Here is a 25,322-nt window from a genome sequence, read left to right as displayed (position 1 = left end):
CATGAGAGGGAGGAGGGCCAGAGGGAGAAGCAGACTCCCTGCCGTGCAGGGAGCCCGATGCGGGACTCGATCCTGGGACTCCAGGATCATGACCTGAGTCAAAGGCAGTCGCCTAACCAACTGAGCCACCCAGGCGCCCCTACTTTTTTTAATCATTAATGATTTTTTTTTCATATGTTTGTTAGCTATTTGTATTTTTTATTTCTTGTCATTACCATCCATTTTCTGAGTATTTTTATTGGTTTATAAAAGCTGTTATACATATATTTTTCCTTTGTCATAGTTGCAAGTATTTATTCATAAGGTTGTTATTTTCCTTTCATTTTTTTAAAAGATTTTATTTATTTATTTATTTATTTGAGAGCGAGAGTGCTCGTGAGTGAGGGGAAAGGCAGAGAGGAAGGGAAAGGGAGAGAGAAAGGAGACTCCCCGCTGAGCATGGAGCTTGACACAGGGCTTGATTTCATGACGCTGAGATCATGACCTAAACCGAAACCAACAATCAGACACTTAACTGACTGAGCCACTCAGGCGCATCTTTAATTTTTATTATATGTTGATGTAAACATTTAAAAACTTGTTTAAATCTGTCTATAAACATCTTTGATCTTTGATTTATCTCACTGCTTTTTAAATATTTATTGTTCAATCTGAGTTCAGAAAAAAATTTAATTATAAACTTCTTTAATCCTGCTGAAATGTTTTTTCTCATATGGTAAAGTGATGCTGTATCTTTTGCTTTAAGAAAAAATGATTTTCTTTCCAACTTGTAGCACTGTATTATATACTAGATTCTCATCTAAAAAGAAACATTTTCTGGGAAAACTTACCTTTATCTTTATAACCTATTGAAAACCCATGCTTGGCGATGTTGTGGATTAACTGAAGAATCCCTATAATTTTCCAATGTAGCATTTATTTGATTTGAAATTGTCAGCTTGAACCTTGTAGAATGGTTCTATCTCTTCAGATGATAGCTAGCAGAACTGCAAGACTATAATGGAGGTATTACCCTTTATTCAAGCCAGATAGTAGTCTTCTATACTGTAAAATGCTATCTTTTTCCCTGTGGGAGCCAGCAGCTCACTCATTCAACAGCTGCATTGATCTATACTTGTTACAAGTAAGTATTTGATCATTTTTCAAATAATATTTTGGGGTGCCTGGGTCAGTCATTAAGCATCTGCCTTTGGCTCAGGTCATGATCCCAGGGTTCTGGGATCGAGCCTCACATCGGGCTCCCTCTTTGATGGGAAGCCTGCTTCTCCCTTTCCCGCTCCCCCTGCTTGTGTTCCTGCTCTCGCTATCTCTCTCTCTCTCTGTCAAATAAATAAATAAAATCTTTAAAAAATAATAATATTTCAACAGCATTTACCCTAATGTGTTATGCCATTTAATATGTTTTGTTCTTTTCTCCTTCTCAGATATAATCTCTTCCTTTTCTTGCTCCACAAATACTTGTAAGGAGGATCTACTGGGGACTAGAGACCCAGTCTTCTTGTTTGTTGGGATTCAGTAGTGAGCAAAATGGACAAAAGAAATCCCTGCCCTTATCAAGCTTATATTCCACTGGGGAGTGGACACATAATAAGAAAATAAAATATGCAGTGTATTAGGTAGATGAGCTATGGGGAAAATGAAGTGGGAAGAAAGAGAAGAATCTGGGATGTAGGTGTCATATGGTCATATGCAGTATAACCAGCAAATGTCTTTCTGAGCAGGTGATATTTAAATAAATGTAGGATGATACTGAGTAGTAGTAGAGGAGTTTGATCCTAAGAAGATCACAGGTTCTTTTTACACCTTCTTAATCAGCGCTCTGAATTGTTTTAGAATTATGGTTATAATTTTCCCTTTCAGCTTTGACTCAGGTCCTCAACCTAAAGCAATCAACAGAAGATTGACTGTAGAGAAAGAATAAATTTTCAGATAGAAGTTTTTCCACCATAGATTTTTCATAGTGAGATATTTTTAATAAGTAGGTTACTTTACTAGAAGAAAAATGGCATATCAGCATCATTTTAAAGATGAAATCATTTACCTCCTACTGTCCTTCAAGGGATCAATAGGACATAGTAGACTATGATGAGTACTGGATTCATGGGCCTGGATTTAGATCCTGAGTCCCCACGCTACCAGTCTGACTTTGGGTGAGTCACTTGAGTTCTGGAGCCCTGTTTCCATCATTTTGCAGAGTGAAATAAATTCCTCCCTCATGGGCATAAACTTTTAACTAGTAGACAAGTCCTGGAGATCCAATGCACACTATAGTGAATATAGTCAACATTTGTATTATAATCATCAAACTTGCTGAGGGACTAGATCTTAATTATTTTCACTACAAAAAGAAATGGTAATTATGAGAGGTGATAGAAGCTAACTATCACTAGAATGGCAGTCCTATTACAATACATAAATGTATCAAATCAACATGGTGTACACTCTAAATTTATACAATGTTACATGTCAAATATTATTTCACTAAAAATAATTGTTATACCTAAAGTAGAGAAACTGCTAAAACTTTTTTTTTTGTAATTCTTGTGTTTTACTAGATTTCATTTTTTAAACCTAGGTGAATTATGTGGAAGAGGGCTTTACCCAATGATTTTCATGAGCTCTGGACCACTGGTGAGAGTGGCATTTCATTCCCTTGTGCAAGGTGCTTTGGGCATAAGTTATATTGTCTTTAGAGTCCAAGGTATGCTTCGTCCTTTTATAAACTCATAAAGTTAAAAATCAATGTTTTTCTTTTTAGAGCTGTTTCAAAACGTATACATTGTTTTGTAAGAAATGGTGTTTCTGTGGGGAGTTTATGTAGAAAGGAAAATCTATTTAAGGGATCTGAGATTGGTCAGATTTAAAAGAGAAACTGCTCAGTGGAGAGCTTGATTGACTTGTAAATCATCCAGAATTGTGATTTCTGGATGTGGCTCCGACATGTTGATTTCAAGACAACATTTTTTATTGTGACGTGATTTTTATGCCACAGACGGCCTTTTCTGTGGATTAGAATGTAAGAGTTCTAACTATTAGCTGGTCGACTAGTTATGGATAATTTATTATCTCTGTATTAAAGTTTTCTTTATAGTGATATTATAATAATAAAAGGTTAGAATGAGTTTTTAAGTTAAACTACACAAATATTAGATGCTACCATTGTAAATGTAAATGCTATGCAATTCAGACTTATCAGATTGCATTTTAGAACAAGTAATTAATAAGGCTTTTTATAAGATTTTATGTATTTATTTATTTATCGGAGAGAGCACACAGCAGGGGGGAGCAGGCAGAGGGTGAAGCAGGCTCCCTGCTGAGCAAGCAGCCTGATGCAGGACTCGATCCCAGGACCCTGGGATCATCATGACCTGAGCCAAAGGCAGACACTTAACCGACTGAGCCACCCAGGCGTTCCTTAATAAGGCTTTTTGACTTTCATAAGTATAGGTAACTAAAAGCTAATTTCTCTCCTTGGCACCAAAAAGCATTACAGAGATATACTTGGGGAAAAAAGTTCAGTGAGTAATAAAGAGAAGCGTGCATATCATATGAAAGTGTTTTCCTAAAAAAACTATAAGAATGTTGCTTTTAGATTAAGTTGTACAGAGAACTGGCATTATCTATAGTTTTTCCACATTATCTTCCGTCGACTTGAGGCTGTGCCAAAGACAATTCTGAGAGAAGTGCTGTTCTCTGTATCTTTGAATGATTCAGATAGAGACTTTTCAGTGAAAATAACCACTTCTGTTAACATTTTTCTAAAACAGGGAGGGAAAGTGACTTCTCTGATAAAAGGCATATAATAAGCCTCTCAAAAATTAATTTTATTTTCATTGCCTTTTTTTTTCTTTATTTTTAGGTCCAAAGGGCAGCAAAACTACCAAACTTCTCCAGAGTTCAAACCAAGAACATACAGCCACTTGGGAGGATGTTATCCTGACTAAACCAGGAGGAATCATACAGATCCCAAGATACTCTCACAGAACCATTATGAGGTGAGGAAGGAATGTTTATTATGATGAAAGAAGTTTGTGAATGATCCCTTGACAAGCAGCAACCCTTGCTTCAGGCATTATTTTCCACCTCCTCTCCTTGAAGAATAGACTTTGAGGTGAATCCCTGGTCTGAGGCCTTCAGTATACAAAAACTGAATGTAAGATTGTCCCTGTTGATAAATTGTGTACTTCCTCCACAAAAGAGATCATTTATTAGGTAAAGTAGAAAGTCAAATCTCTATCAAACAGTTTTGGAGTTTGAAATAATGTATGTAGATGGTCTTCTGGCACATATTAGGTACTCAATTAATTGTTCTTGAATTGACAAAATAGAGAACTTTCCTCGAATTAAACAACAGAATAAATTTAAAGTGTGAAGTGAAAAGTGAAGATTTGTATAATATCAGTCCTGAGTAGACTTATGTGATTTGAGGGAGTTTGGGGCAAATTCAGACAAATTGCCAACCAGAATTTAGAAGACTATGCATGATTGACCAGCCATTCACCAGGACAGGTGAACTTAATTAAAACTCTTAACAAATTATTAGAAATATTTTTAATTGTTACAATTTAAAGTAAAAAAATCTTTCACCCTAGCACAAAGAAGCAGATAGCGTCAATAACAGTGATGCATAATATTCTGAACGAAGTCAATCACAGTCTATGCTATTTGGAAATCATTCCGGACTTTCTTTTATCTGTGTTGTAGTTGCCACTGGAAGTTATCAGCCCCTTTACAGCACGTCATTCGCCTTGATATTATCAACTCCCAGATGAAGCCGACGCCCTTGGCCTGTCAGGGTCACATGTGGGTTTATGAAGGATTTGGATCAGGCAAAAAACTAATAGGTAACTAATATCCCATGAAGAACTATGCTCTTGATTTTTTAATGAAATATTCCCAGATTGTTTTGCATTCAGTGTGACTTACAGATGATGTGAATTATGTGATACTGAAATAGCCTTACTATTTTTTAGATTTGTATTTGAGATTAAGCTAACACTCTCTCAGACTGAGTTAAAAACAATACCCAACTATGTGCTGCTTACTTGGGTTATACCTAGATTAAACTTGCCGAGAAATACTAAAAATAAAGAATGGATAAAGCAGTTTTAGACAAATGTAACACACAAAAAAATTGGGACTATAATATTAATCAGGCAAAATAATATCCACCAGAAAACGCATTAAATGGGCTAATTAATTAGATAGTAGCTGGAAACCTCATTACATTGACTTACATTGATTTTTATGAAAGAAAGAAAAATCCAGAGTTTTCCAGATGTGCCACAAACTCAGTAGTTCAACTCTGTCAAGATGAAGGTATGGCAGTTCTCTTGGCCTTTCCCTAATGTTTCCATAATGGCTATTTCAGTTCTTGGCATTCCATAGAGGAAAAAGGAAGAAGGCACACAGAGAAGGAGTACACCATCGAGAAAACACATTTCCAAGAATCCTATAGCAGATTTAAGTCTCTTTGGCCCGACTGGGAAATGACTAAGGACAAAGCGAATGAAATGGGGCTTGAGCTGGCTGACCAATGTTACCCAATGTGATGTGATAATAGCAGTCCAGATGGAAACCTGATGGCGCTGGATCCAGATCTCACTTCTACCACATAGTTAAATGATTTGGGGAATGTTCCCAAAGCTTTCTCAGACTCTGTTTCCTGAATTGTGACAAGAGAATAATAAGATCTATCTTAGCTTTTTATGTAATTTATAAGAATAGACACCCCCCATCACTACCACCCCACACATACGTGTGTGCTATAAATTCTTAATTTACTTAGGCAAGGACACCTACGCCTGATGAAACCAGGTGGCTGCCCATAGGGAGAGGATGTGTGGCATGATGCTGACCTTTGACTCCCTAAGAGAGACCCAGATGCCAATGTCCCTCTTCCTTCTGGCAGATAGGATCCTGCCAGAGTTGATCAAACAGCCAGTTGCTAAACCACCACCCTTTTATTCTTTGGACTTACATTACCATCCTAGAAGTAGATACACTAAAAATCTCCATGTTTCTACTTAAGGAAACGTTAATAAACACTGATAGTTCCTGGTTCCTGAGCCCACATACTATCAATGAGGCCACAGCTTCTTGTGGAGAGAATGCAGAATCTGCCCCCAGCATCCCTGGAAATTATCTACACTTCTTCCTTTCTTGCCAGGATGTCTGTTACTGGTACTGCCAATGAGATTGTTTTGAGAATTAGATGAGAGAATGCATGGTAATATAAAAGAAAGCAAACTTCTGTCATGTTTGAATTAGAAATATATGTTTTTATTCCTATTCTTAAAATTGTGTTGCTTAGAAGAAAAGGTTAGACTGTGGTTTCCCTAGTGCCTCCCCATCAATGGGGTGTCAGAGTACACAAATTTTGGAAGAACAAAGAAATAAAGAAAAAAGGGGAAAGAGTATGTTAGTTGTATTAGTTACACTTTCTAATGTTAATGAACTATATACCTGTTTTTCTTAGAATATGTTCATAAAACATGTACTATTTCCTATCTCCTTCCTAAAATTTCAGTTTTTGCAAGTGAAGTATACAAGTTACAGGGGTTGATTCAATGCGTGAGGTCGATAGGTTACTCAATATTAAACATAACCAAATATAATTTATCTCAAGAATGCAAGGATAGTTTAATATTGTAAAATGTACTGCATATAATAAAACTACCATGTGAGGAAAAATAGATATAAGTTAAGTATACAGCAATCACATCCTTAAAACCATACAGTAAAATAATAAAAGATGTAATAGAAAACTAATTTTATTTATAATTAGCGATGAAAAACCTACAACTAGGAATAACTGTTAAACAAAACTCAACCAAATAAATTTGAAGGTCTAACTGGCTTTATTAAGGGACTTCAGCATTGAGCAGCATGCCATCTGGCAAGTAGAGGGATGCTCTGAGGAGCTGTACAAAATGAAAGGATTTTATAGAAAGAGGGCAGGACGGTTAGCAGAAGAAAAGAAAGGGGCTCTTATACAAATTACCTCCTCTTCCTTTGGGGAATGGAGAGGGCCCATGTGACACTGTATCTCATTGGTACTGACCAGAAAATTCCCCACTGACTGGTTAAGACTGCATTTCTGGGGGAGGTTGAAACTGCAATTAGGTTAGGTATTAAGCCCCACTAACTCACGTAAGTGACTCCATTTTGGGCCCGTGGTTTTCTTTTCAATATAACCCTAAAATTAAATATGAGATTTATTGTGCAGATATAAAACTTTACACACATACACCCAAGCATAAAGATATGAACAGAGAAATGTACCATGTTCTAAAACTGGAAGACAGAATTAACATTTATTCACCAAATTAATGTATAAGCGTAGTGTAGTTCCCAGCAAAATCCCATGGGAATTTTTCTTTTCAGAGAGTGAGATAGAAACTAATAATAACTATTTATCTTTAAAATAAATAGGACTAACTGAAAATGTTTTGGGAGACTCAGCCCTGATTAAATTTCAAGTTAAAACCAGAGTCCCCAAAGGGTTTTTGTTTTTGTTTTTGTTTTTTTTTGTGATGAGACAAATTATCAAATATTAAAACATACTTTAAAACAATAAAATTAAAACAGTAGTACATACACATAGAGACACACATGAGTAGAAATAGAATAAAAGGGAAAGTATAAGATATTTATAGATGATAAATTTGGCAATACAAATCAGAGAGGAAAATATAAATTATATTTTTCATAACTTTGTACAAGAGCCAATTAAAGAGTGAGGCATTTTTTTACAAAGTAGAAAAAAATGGGTAATTAACTTTTGATGCAGAAGGACCTTCTCATATAAAAGCAATAGGAGAAATAGGAAATTATCAATAAATTCCTATGTAATTAAAAACTTTTCTGCCTCAATAGAAACAAAATTTAAAAACAAGTAACAAACTTGGGATTTTTAACAGGTCTGAGAAAGGTTTAAGGTAAATAATATAGGGAATGTTTACAAATCAGTATTAGAAAAGTTCAAATCTGTAATAATAAGTTTATAGGCCCCAATATCTTTGATGCAGCTGTGATTACATTTCAAATTAAAACCAGAGTCTCCAAAGCTTTTGATTTTTATTTTGTTCATTTCCCAAGAGATGACAAACTATTGACCCACATGATTTTGAGAAACTAAAGCCCTGGATTAACCATTAGCCTCTTTTCACAGATAAGAAATGTTAGTGAGTATTCACCTGTCAGTTCCTGTACAATCTAAATTAAATCTCTTACTTTGTTTCTTGTCACAATGAAGTTGATCCTCTGGACGTCTGTTTACTAAAGAAAGCAGAGTTTTTCCTGTAAGAGAGAAAAGCTTAATTCTTAGGATTGTTGACTTGAAACCTTGATCCTATTGAATGTTAGAGCAAACTACCTTTGTTAGAATGTTTATTTCAGAAAAATACTATGTATGATCACTTAAAGCTAGAAATGATTTGTCATAGAAAGCATGCCAATTGCCACACCTTGCCTCTTATTCATTTGGCTATGCCGTGGATAAATGAAGATTGTATGTAGCTGAGGCTCAAGTATGCTCCCTATATATGATTATTTTATTTCAGTGTGGTGACAAGAATAATTGTTTAGTTCTCTGAGGACCTAGCTAGACCATGTCATCTTCTTTTATAATACATCACTTTAAAGAGATCTACCTAGGTTATTCTAGCCATTGTAGGAACTGGGTCCTGTGCTCTAGTTGGTTTAGAGCCCTGTCCTTAGAAATGCGTAGATTTAGGAGTCTGGAATATCTTTCTCTCTATTCTAATTGGGTTTTCTTCTGCTTAATTTTCTCATTTTTGTATTCTTGGGAGTGGATATGGTATAAATTCGTAATTACAAAAATAAGATTTTTTTTCTCTTACTTTGCTCAATAACCTTTGCTTTGATAAGTGGTAAGTTTGTGTATGCTTGTTTTTTCTTTATTTTGGGCTAGGAAAATTGTGTGGAGGAAATTCACCTTCATTAAAATCTCATGGTCCTCTAGTCATGCTGATTTTCACATACAATGTCAGTTGGGCCATGGAAGAATTTTCTTTGAGATATTCTTTTCATATTTCTGGTAAGCCTATTGCTTTCATATATGTTTATGTGTATGTTTTTGTTTTGCGCTTTATTAGGAAAAATCTGTCATTAAATAGATTGAATTCTCTCTTTTGTCTGCTTTAGAGGAGAAGAAAAAGAACAGTGTTTAAGGTATGACTTCTGTAGTCTGTGGAGGCCCCAAGCTAAACCTCTATAAAGTAAAAGATTGATCAGATCTGTCATTTTTTCTTAAAGCACCAAAGAATTTTGTCTGTTTTTCTGGGTACTTGGATGATTATAACAATATAGGAGGAAACTTTTATCCCTAGCATAAAAGTTTCTAGTAGATTTTCTCTTCTGAAATTAATTTCCTTAATGTACTAGTATATTCTTTTTCACTTGTTTGATGGACAGTTCATTTATATTGGTTGCAACCAGATTATTGAAAAATATGCTTTGCCCAACATTCCCGTGACTTGGGTGAAGACACTGATAGCATTATGAAAATTGAGAACTATTAATTTGCAATTGAGGTTTAATTCTGAACAGTTATTAGAATTGCTTTCGTCCTTAAGATTAATCAATTTATACTCATTAAAAATGTTAACTGGAATACAATTGGAGAGGCATTTCTACTAAAAGTATTTAATTTAGTCTGGTAACAGTCTCTGCCCTAGTAGAGTTTATAATCTAGTGGGAGAGATAGTCAATAATCAAATAATCACATAGAAAAAATATAGAGTAAAACTATTGTTTTGAAGGAAAAATACAGTGTACAGTAAAAATATACAGTGGAGGGATCTTAGTTTGGTAAAGGATGACATTGGAATTGTAGGAAAACTTTAGTTTCTTTGTTTCCTTATCACAGAACTCCATGAGATTTATTTCTACTCCTCTTTTGCCCTCATTTTTTTCTTAGATCCATTCCCATAGGGGATGTCTTTGTTACCATTCCACAGGCATCGGTCTTACCAAAGTTACCAATGACTTCCCCCACCCCCCCAAGTCCAGATCCAAGAGATCCTTCTCAGCCATAACAACGTTTGGCACAGAAGAGCTCTCCTTACTTCTAGAATCTACTTGTCTTGGCCTCCAGGAAACCATTCTCCTTAGCTGTCCTCTTACTTCACTGATCTCTTTTAGAGCCTCTTGACTGGTGGCTCTTCATTTTCTCTACCACTAAAGGTAGAGGTGTCTCTGGACCCAGTCTTTGACTCTCATTTCTTCTTTACCTGTACTCACTCTTTAGTGACCTTACCCAATCCCTAGCTTTCACTACCATCGATATGCAAATAACTCCCAGCTTCTTTTTTATTTTTGACCTCCAGCTCTGTATCACCAGTTGCCTCCCGCTCCACTTGGATATCTGATAGGCATCTCAAACTTAATGCTGTTATCTCCAAAACCTGCCACTGTGCCTCGTAAATAGCTGGTGTACAATAACTGTTTGAATAAAGGCAATTACATTTCAGCTGGGGCAGATTAGGGAAAAGAAGGTGAGGAGGTAGCTCCTTATCCAGTAAATGGGTAAGAAATAGATCCATTTGCTTATGGGAATCCTGCTGGCTGAGAGCCAATGTATGAACAGGAGTCAACTCAGGAGACTGTTATTATACATACTCAATTTCTGTGTTCAGATAAACATAGAAAACCATTAGTGCAGCTATTTTACAATGACAGCAAAATTTATAACCCATGTGTGTAGTTTTTTAAAGATCTGACTCCCATCATTCATGTTTTTGAGATTACAAATTAAAATATATCAACATGAATTATGTTATATCTATGTGAATCAAAAATATAGAATCATTAAAATTTATGTGAAATATTGAGTAGTATGAAAAATGGTCACAATAAATTAAATGGAGGAAAAAAATTTTAATTGTGTAAAATGGCATACAAATTTTTTAAAAATGTATGCATAGCATAGGAAAAGACCTGGCCAAGTTTATGTTAAAATACGAATATTGGTTATTTATAGGCTGGGACTACTGGAGACTATTTTCTTTGAACTCTCTGTAGTTTGAAATTCTTTTATAAGTTGCATATATCACTTTTATAATCAGAAGAATAAAGAAATAGAAAGTATTTAGTTGGATGTATTGACACTGAATATTCTCTTATTCTAGATTCCATGAGAGGAAAAAACAAAGTTAATGATAAAGGTAAGACTATAATGGAGGTAAGGAATCCCACTGGCTTGACTTTGGTTATATGATATTATGAAAATAGAGTGGAAAATGCCCTTGCTGCTAAACACTGTGTAGTAAGAAGTGCACTCTGACTTCTGTTAAAAACGTTCAGGTGTTTGTGGTGTGATTCTAGTCACTTTATGCTAAAATGTGTATTTGTATTGATTGCCTTAATGTCAAACTTTGAGGGTAGTGGAGACCTGGGCCCATTAAGGAATAGAGAATGAGGAGGTAGCACCTTAATTACTGGGTGAGAAACACATCTGTTTTGTTAATGGAATCCTTGTAGCTACGTGAAGTCTATTTTTTTTTTTACGTGAAGTCTATTCATTGCCATTCTTTCCGTATACTTTTTGTCTTTTGGATTACATATATATTTTTTGTTTTCTTCTTCGCTGGACCATTGCATAGTGAAACTAAGGTGATAAGATTATTTTTTTTTTTTGAAGATTTTTATTTTTTATTTTTTATTTTTTTAAAGATTTTATTTATTTATTTGAGAGAGTGAGAGAGAGAAAGAGCACAAGAGGGGGGAGCGGGAGAGGGAGAAGCAGACTCCCTGCTGAGCAGGTAACCCGATGCGGGACTCGATCCCGGGACTCCAGGATCATGACCTGAGCCGAAGGCAGTCGCTTAACCAACTGAGCCACCCAGGCGCCCAGGTGATAAGATTATTGATGAAGTAAATCAATTTTTGGATGACATTGCTTTCAGGTTGGATGATACCTAGGACTTTTGGTGTAGGCCCAAGTCTACTCCAAAATTGAATTCTTCAATTCTCTTTTTTGGTGTAGCCCCTTAGCTCTTGTGAATCTTAATGTCTATGTTTCAACTATCTGAGAGCTAGCCAAATTTCCCTAACTGATAAATGTTTGCAATTTGAATTGTATGTGCCATGAGGCTGAACTTGAGGAGCACATAATTTATTCAGAAATTCAGTCTAATGAGGACCCAGGTCTACTTCTCAACCTGCTTGCCCTGTTCTCTGCTCACATTTTAATGGTGTCGAAGTTCTCTTTTTCTGCACTGTATGGGAAATAAATATTATTGTGGCATTTGCAAATTTGGGGAAGTCCTAAAAGTCTTAGGACATACCTGTTGAAGATCAAAGTGATAGATCACTATCATCTGTGGACTGAAGATGATAAAATCTATTTCTCATGATCATGAACATTAAGATTGTATATTAATTAAATATAAGCAACAAACTACACTGAAATGTGTATGTGGGTGATTTAGCAGTTCACAGTTTGTGAAATGAAATCAAAGAACTTCAGTCTGTCTTCTTTAGGAGGGGTCAGTTTTTCAAAACAAAAGTCATTTAAATCCTGTGTCAGTATACATAAGGAACTATGGATATGAAGAAAGAGTGACAGATTAATAAAATTACACTACATTTAGGTTGTAATGACATAGTTGCAGACATTAAAACTAGATTCAGAAAGTAACTCAGCTCCTGGATTATTGTGTTAAATAATTTTTTTCTTTTTTGCTTCAAGGATGTCCAGTATTGGATTTGATTCCAGTTAGTTCTACTGAGATCACATCTCCCAATTATCCTAACATTTATCCCAACATGCTGAACTGCACTTGGACTTTTTATTCCAAGTCAGGAAATAAAATGAAGGCAGTGATGAAAGACTTTACAACAGAAGCATCTTGGAACTGTGAATGGGATTATTTCAGTATTTATGATGGACCAGATCAGCAATCAAGATTACTTGGTAAACTGATCTTTCTTAACTGGCCTACATTACGTGGCACTTATATAAGCATTTATACAATGCATATATGTGGAAAATATGACCTACACTTGCCTTGGGAAACATAATTTGTTATCAGTGATTTTTCATGAGATCCTTCATCAGAATCACAGAGCTTTATTGAGCACAGTGGGATGAGTTTGAGCCCACACTCACTGGATCTTCACCTGTAAGTCTAGCTCTTCCTGATTTTAGCCTGATTCCTATCCATTTTGCCATTAGGGGGCACCCTAATTTTGTTTTTCTAAGGAAGTCCTATATTTTAAGAGGTTTCAATTTCTGAACTGCATTTTTAGGTAACTTTTTGAAAATTTGTTTACTCAAATTTCATCTTCACCGTAAAAGTGACCCTTTTTAGACCCAGGGTAAATTTAAGAGGAGAAAAAAGCCAATTAGTTTGAATAATCTTTAGAGATTTATTGGCCACATGGTGTCTATCACACTTGACTGTCAGGCAATATCCTTTCTGAGACTGACTCATAGAAGAAAACTTTTCCAAAGATTTTTTGATCTAATACTGCATCACCTTCTTCAGTCTCCAACGAGTTCTGCTCCTCAGGACGCCATTAAAATCCACCTATTCCAAAGAGCAAGAGGAGAGTTTTGATACTATCTTTTTCCAGGACCTTGACCTCTCCTGTAATATTATAAGATATATAACACCAATAAGCTCAGCAATTTGCTTTGAAATTCTAAGGGTCCCTAACTTTTTCCCATCAGTGAATTTGGTTCCCGTCAAGGAATCTCAAGCAATTAGTGTTGGGTAGGGGGACAGATGGAACATTTCAAGCTATTAGTTCTCCTTAAGATTAATATGAGTATCAGACCCTATAATCCTCTTGCCAGTGCCCTTCAGCCAAAGATGCCAGGATCACAGCATGGGGTATCTCAGTAAGGGGGGTTGAACTATTATAGGATTTGGGCTTTGGTTAGGTAATTTTGGAGAGGGTCTAAGGAAGTGGACTTGGCTCTAGATTGGTTGCTGTTAGGAAGTGGAGCAATTTTATGATTGGGATCTCAATCATAGGGAGGCCTGACTTGAATAAGGGTAAGACTGCATTTGGTAAAGAAGTGGCAAGCCCTTATTTTAAGAGAGGTCGAAGTTTGGTATTTTGGTGGTTGCACATGACCTTGTTTTGGTCTCACCTTATCATAGGTTCAAAGAGTCCTTTCTGATGTTGCTGTTCTGTGAGATTGTTTATGTCCAGTAGGAGAACAACATGGTCTAGCTGTGCGTGCCAAACCTGTTTCTGAATGTCAGGGGCTACTTTTCTCTTTCTTACTCTTTAGTATTCTTCCATCTAGCAACATTCAGAAGTGTCAAACAATTATAAATAAGACTAGTCATATTTTTATAATCAGCTTATATAAATCTCTATAAGAAGGAAGCTATCATTAGTTTGATAGTTTATACAATTTTATATATATAATTTCATTTCAGTCAAACATGCAATTTATATAAGCATTTTTAAACCATGGAACATGGATTCCCATTGCTAATCTCCCAGCTAGTGAAACAGGCTATCCCATATATGGAACCACATTAACCTTTCTTAATAAATTTTTTTATTCATGTAAGTAGAATTCATTAGTTTTTAAGTAGTTTTTAATTATTTGTGTATGTGTAAATGAAGTGGTCCCTAACACCCAAATAGTTTCCATTGCAACGCTTTTACAATATTTTAATGAAAATAAATTCATGGTCTTCTTTCATTTGCCCCATGAATGTAAGACATCAGTAACCAGTAAACACTATATTAAATGTACAGTTTGAATTCATTCATTACCGAGCATGACCTAATGAGTTGGGCACACTGGAGACACAATGGTGAACAAGTCAGAAATGATCTCTGCCATCTTCTCTTGGAAAGACAGACAATAAATAAGAAAATGATAATATTATATAACGATAAATAATCAAATTATTCCTGCTTGTCAAAAGTAATCTGAAGGAGGTAAGTTGCAGAGGAAGGGTACATTTCCTCAGTTCATTCAGGTGTCTGTTCAAATGTTGCATCTAAGGCCTGTGTCACATGATGTAAACAGGTCTCTGCCATCTCTTCTTTTCGGCATTTATCATGACCTGACAGAGTATGTAATTGTCTATAATCTGTCTCCCTCCACCAGAATGAAAATTTCCTGAGAGCAGGACTTGATCTTGTATTCGTTGCTGTATCTCCAGCACGTGGGTAGAGCACTTCCTAACATTTTGTTAATATTCGATGAAAAAATAGGTGAGAAAATGGCCTTGAATGTGGAAAAAGCTTGGTAAGTTGGAGTAGTGTCAGGGGTCAGAGTGATTGGAGACTGAGCAAGGACAGACTGGAGCGAGGTGAGATGGAGGCTTTGCCCCTGTGCAGCTCGGGCTGTGGTAATGAGTTTGAATTTTGTTCCAATCCACTGGGAGGCTGTAAAAGGTGTTTGACAAGGGAGTAATTTGAAAGATGCTCTAGCTGCTGTGTCAGGAGTGAGTTTTTGGGTGGCAGGGTGAAGTCACAAGGCTCTTGTGTTATTCTAGACCTGCACTGTCCAGTCCAGGTTGTTGTTTAAATTTAAATTAGTTAAAATGAAATAGGTGGTATTGGCCATATTTAAGTGCTCAATTTGCTGCATGTGGTGAGTGACTCCTATAGCGGGCAGCCCTCATACAGAATGTTCCATCCTTGCAGAATGTTCTGTTAGTACTGTTTTCAACAATAGATATTGCCTTATAAGAGGATGGCACCAATGGTGTGCAAGTGAAGCGGACAGATCTGGAGAGAGAACTAATAGGGTTTCCGGGAAGATTGCATATGGGATTAAATATGCAAATCAAGGATGACTGTGGTGTGAGAGGTTAGCATCTACAGAGATGGGGAATACCGGAGGGAGAGATAGATTTGTGGGGAGAGATCTGTTTGGGCCACTTTAAATTCTTAATGCTATGATACATCCAGGTTGAGTTGGCAGTAGGTAGCTACATGTTGAACTCTTGAGCTAGAGGAAAAGTTTGGGCTGGAGATAAAAATTTGAGGATTATCAGCTGCATACAGATTTCCTCTAGTTATCCTCTCTTGGACATCATCGAGATCCACTATCACTCTCATCAGTTTCAAACATGTTCTAGTCTTACCCATCATTTAAAACAAAATAGAACAAGAAATGTAGCTATTGCTCCATTTCTCTGCCTCCCTTTACGGCGAAATCTCTCACTTTCTTAGAAGCTGCTGGATTTAGAAAGTTTATGGGATTGAGACTAGAAGGTCATGATGAGACCAAACAATTATAGTAGAGAAACACTAATGAGTTGGAGAGATAGGAGGTGGTGATTTAAAAAGCAGGATGTTTGCAATTGAAATTTCAGAGGTATCAAATGACACCATTTCAGAGCTCTGTTTGTAAAGAATTACAAGGAAAAGGAACCCATTCCCTTGCATCAGATTTAGTGTTGGCACTTCGTGGGCATGCACTAGCTCAGTCTCGCAGATCTTCAGTCACTGTCTACTCTGCTGGCTGTAGCTCCTGCCCTACTGGTTATTAAATACTAACCTTGGTAAAGCAACCCTTTTAAGGAACCCTGACGCAAACATAGAGCACAATGACCAGGATGCTGAAGGGCCTGGGCACTTGGAAGTGTTTACCTTGGAGAAGAGAAAAGACAGAAGGATCATAATTCTTCCTTTCAAGTATTTATGGAATTCTCAGAGACTCTCAGGCCAAATATGAAATTTGTTCTGCCTAATAATATCTAATAGTTATTGAATATTTACCATTATTCAGGCACAGTCCTAAGAATGTATAACTCCCTTAATTTTCTTAACTATCCTGTAGAGGTAGGTTACATTTATCCTCATTTTACTTATTTTTTTAAATTTTCTTAAAAGATTTTATTTATTTATTTGACAGAGAGAACACAAACAGGGGGAGTGGCAGGCAGAGGGAGAGGGAGAGGCAGACTCTCCACTGAGCAGGGAGCCGGACGGACGCGGGGCTTCATCCCAGGACCCTGGGATCATGACCTGAGCCGAAGGCAGACGCTTAACCGACTGAGCCACCCAGGCGTCCCTCTCATTTTAAATATAAAGAAACCAAGTCACAAAAGGATTGAGCAACTTGTTCCCAGGGACATAACTAATAAGTAGAGAAAGTGGGCTTCAACTACACCAACCATGTGACAGTCATTCCATTGATACTTTTTGATTCAACATGAAGAACAGTCTAGCAACTAGAACTGTTCAAAAAGAGAAAATGCTCATAAGTTCCATGTCATATCTTCAACACTATGTCCAGGGTTATTTTAGAACAAACTCAGTGTCAGATGAAAGATGGAAATAAATGATCTCTAAGATCCTATATTGGCACTATTCCCAGGCACCCATTTTAAACCTACACATTTTGTAAATGTGTTGTCTGTATTTCTAAGTTCTAAATAGAAATACCGTATTTGACAGAACCAAGGATAAAACTATTTTCATACCATTAAGACCTTCCCTCCAGCTTAATATTGTATGATTATTTAATCAGCTGTGTAACTTCCTAGCCACTTAATTATCCATTTACATTTTATATCTGTTCACAGGATATCATAAGATACTTTATTAAGTGCTTCATTGCAATCACGATTCATTAAGTTTATCTCCTTCCCCCTAGCCACCACCTAATTAGCTCTTTCAACAAAAATTAATTAGGTTACTTGAATGTGACACGTTAAGGATTCCATGCTGGCTTCTTGTGACCATTGATTCTTCAAGTGTTCAAAAACTGTCCAGTAATTTGCCAAAGTTTCTTTTTTATTTAACACACACTTATAATAATTTACAAATACCAATTTATAAAATCCTATTTGAACATAATTTTTATCTCCATTATACAGATGAGAAAATTGAGGCAGAGTGAGACAGATTAAACGAATTACCCAGGGCCACATAGTAAATTGCAAAGCTGTGGAACCTGCAGTTTGGCTATAGAACCTGATAGAATCTGTGCCTGTAAGCATGAAGCTATGCTCTTTCGTTGACGTACAATCTTGGAAATCCTCTACTTTCTTTGTTTTCTCTGACTTCTAACCATCTTCCCTCACCCCCAAATCTTTTTTAAAAATTTTCTAAGCAGTAACCTATTCCCATTTACATTATTTTAAAACTTCTGGCATGTTTGTTGACTCTATCCAGAGTCCTTTTCCTTGACATGGTGCATCCCAGTTCCCCATCATATCCAGTTCACCAGACAGATTCTTCAAAGATAAGAAGGATGTAGAGGTTCACTCTTCCCCATTCCCTATCTTTCTGTGTCAGATTGTTGAGATAACATTATCTTTAAGACAAATCAATAATGTATCACTGTTTTGAGAGAACTGAAATTACAGCATGTACAAGTAAATTACAGCAGATATCCTATCACTGTCAGGACCACCTTTTTTTTTTTTAAGATTTTATTTATTTGACAGAGAGACAGTGAGAGCAGGAACACAAGCAGGGGGAGTGGGAGAGGGAGAAGCAGGCTCCCCGTGGAGCAGGGAGCCCGATGTGGGGCTTGATCCCAGGACCCTGGGATCATGACCTGAGCTGAAGGCAGATGCTTAACGACTGAGCCACCCAGGCGCCCTCAGGACCACCTTTGAACAACTTGTATTTCTGAATTAGGAAAGGATCATCATTAGTCTGCATTTGGGCAGCCTGAGTGTCTTAGCCAGTTTGGGCCGCTATAACAAAAATACTAGACATGGGTGGCTTAAACAGCAAGCATTTATTTCTCACGGTTCTGGAGGCTTGGAAGTCCAAGACTTGGTGTCTGGTAAGAGCTCAATTCTGATTCATAGTTGTCTTTTTTGCTCTGTCCTCACATGGCAAAAAAGGAGTGAGAGAGTTCTCTGGGTCTCCTTTATAAGGGCACTAGTTCTTGGGGCGCCTGGGTGGCTCAGTCGTTAAGTGTCTGCCTTCGGCTCAGGTCATGATCCCAGGGTCCTGGGATGAAGTCCCGCATCAGGCTCCCTGCTTGGTGGGAAGTCTGCTTCTTTCTCTCCCTCTCCCTGCTGCTCCCCCTGCTTGTGTATGCTCTCTTTCTCTCTCTGTCAAATAAATAAATAAATAAATAAATAAATAATAAATAAATAAATAAATAAATAAATAAATAAATAAAATCTTAAAAAACCCAAAATAACTGAGGGCACTAGTTCCATTCATGCAGTCTCCACCCTTGTGACCATTTCCCAGAGGCCCTGCCTCCTAATACCATCACATTTGGGATTAGGATTTCAACCCATGAAATTGTGGGCGGGGTGGGGGTGGGGCACAAACATTCAGAACACTGTCCTATTACTTTTGTTTCTCTGCCCATTTGCCTTCACCAACAAGCCTCTTTTCTCATCCTTATGATCACAGATTGCCATAGAGTTGTATGTCATTTCATAGCAAATGCTAGTCCACTCTTTTCCCTTTAATCATTCAAAATCTGTACCCTTCCATGGTTGCAGTCAAATCATGGATGCCATTCCACAAATCTTGATTTTACATTATCGATAATCATTCCTTTGCTAATATTAACAGTTTGGAATTTAATGTCCCCTCCTAGCCCTCTTTTATCTATGTTACTGCACAGGAGAAATATTTTAATTACTATGTTTACCTCACATTGCAGCTCATTTATGTGGTTCCAAGAAAGAATTTGTCTTGATATCCAGTGGTGCTTACCTGACCATGAATTTTAAGACTGATAAGTCTGTGGGAGAAAGAGGTTTTAAACTTATTTTGGAAGATACAGTTCAGAAGCATTCACAAAAAAGTAATATGGGAACCCAACTGCCTATCAATGGTAAGTATTTTAAAATATTTATTAAAGCAGATACCATACATGTCAAAGTAGAACCTGTGGAACACTGGTTTGAGAGTCCCTGGTAGTTACCCTGCTTTAATTCTCAAAACAGGATAACTTCATTTCAGACCATTCTTTAAGGCACAAGACCTTGGTAGGTTATTTTTTTAAATTTTTTTAAGATTTTATTTGAGAGAGGAGCAAGAGAGAGCATGAGCTGGGGGGAGAGGCAAAGGGAGAGGGAGAAGCAGGCTCCCCCTGAGCAGGGAGCCTGATGCAGGGCTCGATCCCAGGACTCTGAGATCATGACCTGAGCCGAAGGAAGCTACTTAACTGAGCCACCCAGGCACCCCATATTGGTAGTTTAGATGGACCATTTGAGGTAATAGTTAATCGGGGTGTATGCATGTGTCTCTGTTATTTTACTTAAGCAATAATGATAAACATCAAAGGCAGCTGCTATTTAAAAAAAAATCTAGTGGGGACATTGAGGCTGAAACAAAGGTAGAGTTCAGTGTGTTTCCATGTCTCTGTTACCATCTCTCTTTTATTAAATAACAACTCCCAAATCCCCAAAAAGATACTCCCTCCAAAAAAGAATATTTTAGCTGAACGCATACTAACGACTCTGCATAAAATAGAAACACATGTAATGACTTTTCTGTTTATCGAATCTACTTTAAGCCAGAACTTCATTGGTTGTGTTTATGAGTAAAAAAACAAATAAATCTGTTATTAGGAGATTCTCTTGGTTGCAGTGTAATTCTAGGAAGAATTCTAATAACATCCAATACAAAGTTCTTTTTGATGTCACTTTGTCTTTTGTAAGATGGGGGAATGAATGAATTCTAGAAGAGTCCTTGATTTGAGCCATAGACTAATGAACCACATCATCATATAGGTGTGATTTTTTTTTTAATTGGGTAAGGAGTGCTCAACTACTGACCCTTCTTCTGTCTCCATTGTTCTTTTTAAAAAGATATATTTATTTATTTTTTAGAGCGCATGAGCAGGGGTAGGGACAGAGGGAGAGAGAGAATCCTCAAGCGGACTCCTGCTGAGCATGGAGCCTGTTACAAGGCTCGATCCCAGGACCCTGAGATCATGACCTGAGGTGAAATCAAAAGTCAGATGCTTAACTGACTGTGCCACCCAGGCACCCCTGTCTCCATTGCTCTTATCTTTCCATCTCTGCATCTCTAAACTGACCCTTCATTTGCATGGTAAAAATATTTAGGCTGCTTCATTTCCTCTTTTAAGCATTTGTTGTTTTTTTTTTTTTTTAGAAGTAAGTTGAAAAAAAAATTGAATACTAATAAAATATTGCTGTTATGCATGTGTATGAACAGCCCACAGGTCTAAGAGTTACCACATACACAGATTAAAATGCAGTAAAAACATGCAGTAAGGCAGTAAACCTTAAAGTATAAAACATGTTGAATAGATAACTTTGTGAGGTTTTTTATTTCTTTTTTTTTTTTTAATATTTTTATTTATTTGACAGAGACACAGCGAGAGAGGGAACACAAGCAGGGGGAGTGGGAGGGAGAGACGCAGGCTTCCCACCGAGCAGGGAGCCTGATGTGGGACTCGATCCCAGGACTCTGGGATCATGACCTGAGCCAAAGGCAGACGCTTAACGTCTGAGCCACCCAGGCGCCCCGGGTTTTTTATTTCTATGATCTAGGATAGTCTTAATTTTGAAGAGTTCGCATATTTTTTTGACATATATATCCAAAAGGAGGAAGGAATCCATGTTTTATACATATCTGAAGAGAAAGTAGAAATGAATTTTGATACAAGTATTGAATAAACAAATCCACCCTACTAGAAACTTTGTTTTAAATAGATTTCTGGTGTAAAAAATTTCAAGCAAAACATTTAAAAAATGAGCATATCTTATAATTCCCAAATTATAAGCTATGAGGAAGCTTATTTAATTTTCTTCATATTTCAGGATATACTTGAATAAGTCTCTTGTTTTTAATTCCCTGGTGCAGTTCTTTCTAAATCTGAGAATGAAGTAAATACATTACTAGAAATTTTCCTTATGTTTTTCCTTTCTATATAAATTGTACTTGGAATACATGTAGTATGAAGTCTTTTGATATGTCTAGATGTGTTATACTGGGATCACACAAATAATGCCAAAGAAAGAATAATGTCCAGTAATTTCATGATTAAGTGCAATATTTTAAAAATCCATTTCTGTTCTGATTTGTCTAAAGAGGTATGTATTAATGCTTCAGGTAACTTTATTGATTTTTGTTCATTTTAAAAGCAATGGAAGAAAAGAGAAATCGCCTCTGTGGCTAAGAATCCTAGTTTTGAAACTACAAAAGAAATAAATCCCTCCATTCTGAGATTTTAATAGACTTTGATAAGTATTTCTAATGTTTTGTTGTTACTTTTCTCAGAGATAACCGTAGAAAGCAATACTGGAAAACAGCCAACCCAAGACACATGTGGAATTCCAGTTGTTGACCCATTTCTAATGCAAGGATCTGAGAGAAACACACAGGTGTTGCCAGCTGAGCGTGGGGAGCCCCGGATGGTGGGTGGCCATGTGGCACCTGCCAGGTCGTGGCCCTGGCTCGTCAGCCTGCAGCACCAAGGCCAACATTTCTGTGGAGGTGCTCTGATTGCAAAGCAGTGGGTCCTGACAGCGGCGCACTGTAACTTTAGGTGTGTGCCCGTGCGGGGTGATGGGGGGGGTGCCTGAGCTGGGTGTACTCCTGCTCTCCCCACAGCACAGGAAACCTTAAGCTCCCACCCATACAGTCCCTACCTCACAAATGAATGGATGTGCTCAGACCACGACACGTCGTGCTTCTCTAACACATTTACTACTGATAACTTTTAATTTTAAAAGGTGTTAAAATTAACTTTTCAGTGTAATTTACTTAATATAAGTAACAATAGTCCCCTCTTTCCTTATCTATAAAATGGAGGTAATATCTTAACATGTTTGCATCAGCGTCTTAACCCCTTACCTAGAGCACAGGAGTTGCTCAAATGTGAATTCCTGTCCTTCTTGCTCTACTCTACTGACTACTGATCATCCTACCCACTCTCAAAATAAGTGTCCACTTTCAAAGAATTTTAAAGAATGTCCTTTAAAAGAAACACTTAAACAAATTGTATCTGAATCTTGGTCTCAATGTGATACAGAGATATCTGAAAACTCCTTACTCGGAGAAGTTTTAGGCTGGTGTTTTTAATACCGGCCTCCCAGAAGTAGCGATGGCCCATAATTAAATGAGTAGATAGAGTGTTTCAGGGCTGCTAAAGTAGGCTTTCTAATAAAAGTATCTGCTCCAATAACTTGGTGGACAGGAACCTTCAAGGAATCAAAAACTCCTTTTCTCTACCATTCCCCAACTCCTTTGATATAGAGAAATCACAAGAAGTTCTCCTTACTAAGGCAGTTTTCAGACTTTCATGTTCTCAAAATTACCTGGAGAGTTTGCTATGAAATCTTAGAATCTTAATTCTGAATTTTGACTTAATGAGTTATGTCTGGGATTCTGCATTTTTAATGCACTACCAGATTTAATGCATGTAGTTCCTGGACATTTTTTTGAGAAACACTGTATTAGGGAGTAGAGTAACTAAAACTTTCAGAATAGGTTTCAGTGACTATTATATAAGTATGTCATATAATGTGTAATATTATGATTGTAATAATACATAGAATCATTACCCTGAGGCATCATGAATCTTGTTAAGAAACACTAAATCATTTTTTTTTGTTTGATGTTATGAAGGCAAGAAAGTAGATACCTTAATTTTTCTCAAGGATCAAATTAATAAGAAACCTCCATTTTCTAGAAATTCAAGATAATACAGATTTTAATGTAGATGGGAGATGTTAGAGAATGTACTTTTAGTAATTTTGAAAAAGTATGACCTCATTAAAAGTGATATCTATCTCCCCCATTCCTTTTTCCTATGACAAGTACTATCACAGATGGCCTGGTAATAGGAAGAAGTTCCCTCTCAAACACGGGAAATAGTGATTTGATACCAGTGAAAGCTGTGTACACTCACCCTGGCTTCGCACAGTTCCCTCCTACTGATGATCTATCCTTGCTGCAGCTGGAGAAACCTGTCCAACTAGGTCAGTGTGGATAACAACTCTGCTCCATATTTGCAAGCTTTGCCATGTGGTTTTTATCTTCCATCTTGCTTAGAAGTGCTGTATGTACTTTTGAAAGTCACGATTTCAAAACTTTCTGATATTCTAAGCTACCTTCCCTCAAAGCTGAAGCACCTGCCCAAACATTTTACTTTTATATGTCTTTAATTGGTGCGGTCTAGAGAAGATTTCAAAGAAATATGTTTTTAACCTTGTCCTATTTATTCTGAGACTCACTGTTAGGTGAGGTTTACCCAAATACTTAAAACAGCAGTTGGACCCATCAGATGTTCAATTGTCTGTACCTTTATGGCTTAGTAAAATCTTGTTCTTTTTTAATGTTTATTTAAACCGCAGCTGATGTGAACACATAGTGAGGAATTGTAGCCATGTGATCTTGGGCGGGTTATGTAACTTCTCTGAGCCTCAGCTTGATCATTTGTAGAAAGGGAAAAAACAGTAACCCTCCTAGCTACTTAGCAGGGGTGCACTTTCAATGAGAAAGTAAATGGGGGGGGCGGAGAGTGGAACTAAGATCTGTGGACAGTGCCCACTTTCACACTCGCACCTTTCCATGGATTCCTAGGGCTCTGGGACAGTGTCCCTGCTTTCTTCCAACTCTCTCCTGTGTTTCTGCCTTCTTCAGCTGTGCTCTTGCCAATAGCCTCACTTCCCTTTTTAATGTCTTTTCAGTGGATCCATCCTGCAAACTCCAGTCCTGGTTCAGCCCACAGTTTGCTTTCTGGGCTTTTGTAAGTGAGTCAGTGAGAGCATCTAGAACAGGGCTGCTTTACCTTGGCTATGTATTATAATCCCCTGGGTTGCTTAAAACAAAACTGTAGACCAGGATGCAATTTGGACCAATTAATCACAGTCTCAGAAGTGGATACGTGGCATCAGTATTTTTTCCCTTTATTTTGCTTATTAAATTATTTTAGTTAAACTTTTTTATGTTGAGATAATCACAGATATCCAAGCAGTTGTAGGAAATACAGATACACCGATATACTTTCTCCCCTTTTTTCACCAGTGGAAACATCTTGCAGGGTATTGACACTGATACAGTGGAGATGCAGGACGCTTCTATCACCACAAGTGATACTCTTGCCCTTTTCTAGCAATACGCCCTTCCTCCTCCCCCACCAGACCTCTGGCAACCAGGAATCTGTTCTCTGTTTCTATAATTTTGTCATTTCAAGAATGTTATATAAATGGAATTACGGTCTTGTAGACATTGGGGATTAACTTTTTTCACTCAGCATAATGCCCTGGAGATTTTTTTTTTAATTTAATTTTTATGTTAATCCCCATACATTACATCATTAGTTTTAGATGAAGTGTTCCATGATTCATTGTTTGTGCATAACACCCAGTGCTCCATGCAGAATGTGCCCTCCTCAATACCCACCACCAGGC

At 37.1% G+C, this 25,322-nt stretch overlaps 2 protein-coding genes across 2 annotated transcripts in view; both read left to right on the top strand.

The window, feature by feature from the left end:
• OVCH1 (ovochymase 1) overlaps window positions 1-4,874 on the top strand; it is a 49,206-nt gene extending 44,332 nt beyond the window's left edge. Inside the window, exons 22-24 of the mRNA XM_081818946.1 lie at window positions 2,576-2,701; window positions 3,860-3,995; window positions 4,705-4,874. Of these exons, the coding sequence (XP_081675072.1) occupies window positions 2,576-2,701; window positions 3,860-3,995; window positions 4,705-4,852 (410 nt within the window). The 3' untranslated portion in view covers window positions 4,853-4,874. The remainder of the gene's footprint in view (window positions 1-2,575; window positions 2,702-3,859; window positions 3,996-4,704) is intronic.
• Window positions 4,875-8,887: 4,013 nt separating this feature from the next.
• On the top strand, window positions 8,888-24,062 carry LOC145721755 (ovochymase-2-like). Its single transcript, XM_081821385.1, has 6 exons — window positions 8,888-9,061; window positions 11,154-11,189; window positions 12,716-12,940; window positions 19,595-19,768; window positions 22,186-22,453; window positions 23,728-24,062. Exons 1-6 carry the CDS (start codon window positions 8,989-8,991, stop codon window positions 23,900-23,902), a joined length of 951 nt encoding a protein of 316 aa, XP_081677511.1. The 5' UTR covers window positions 8,888-8,988; the 3' UTR covers window positions 23,903-24,062.
• The last annotated feature ends 1,260 nt before the right edge of the window (window positions 24,063-25,322 follow it).

The sequence above is a fragment of the Leptonychotes weddellii genome, chromosome 5, assembly GCF_054177405.1.
Source record: "Leptonychotes weddellii isolate Sample4059 chromosome 5, ASM5417740v2, whole genome shotgun sequence".
Classification (NCBI taxonomy): Eukaryota; Metazoa; Chordata; class Mammalia; order Carnivora; family Phocidae; genus Leptonychotes; species Leptonychotes weddellii.
The sequence above is the reverse complement of the archived record's forward strand: the minus strand, read 5'-3'. Positions and strand labels throughout refer to the sequence as shown.

Excerpts from the sequence above, each read along its gene's own strand:
- LOC145721755 (XM_081821385.1), top strand. The coding sequence starts at position 8,989 with ATGCTGATTTTCACATACAATGTCAGTTGGGCCATGGAAGAATTTTCT. Across the intron at positions 9,062-11,153 it reads ATATTCTTTTCATATTTCTG|ATTCCATGAGAGGAAAAAAC; the intron begins GTAAGCCTATTG and ends CTCTTATTCTAG. Across the intron at positions 11,190-12,715 it reads AAACAAAGTTAATGATAAAG|GATGTCCAGTATTGGATTTG; the intron begins GTAAGACTATAA and ends TTTTGCTTCAAG.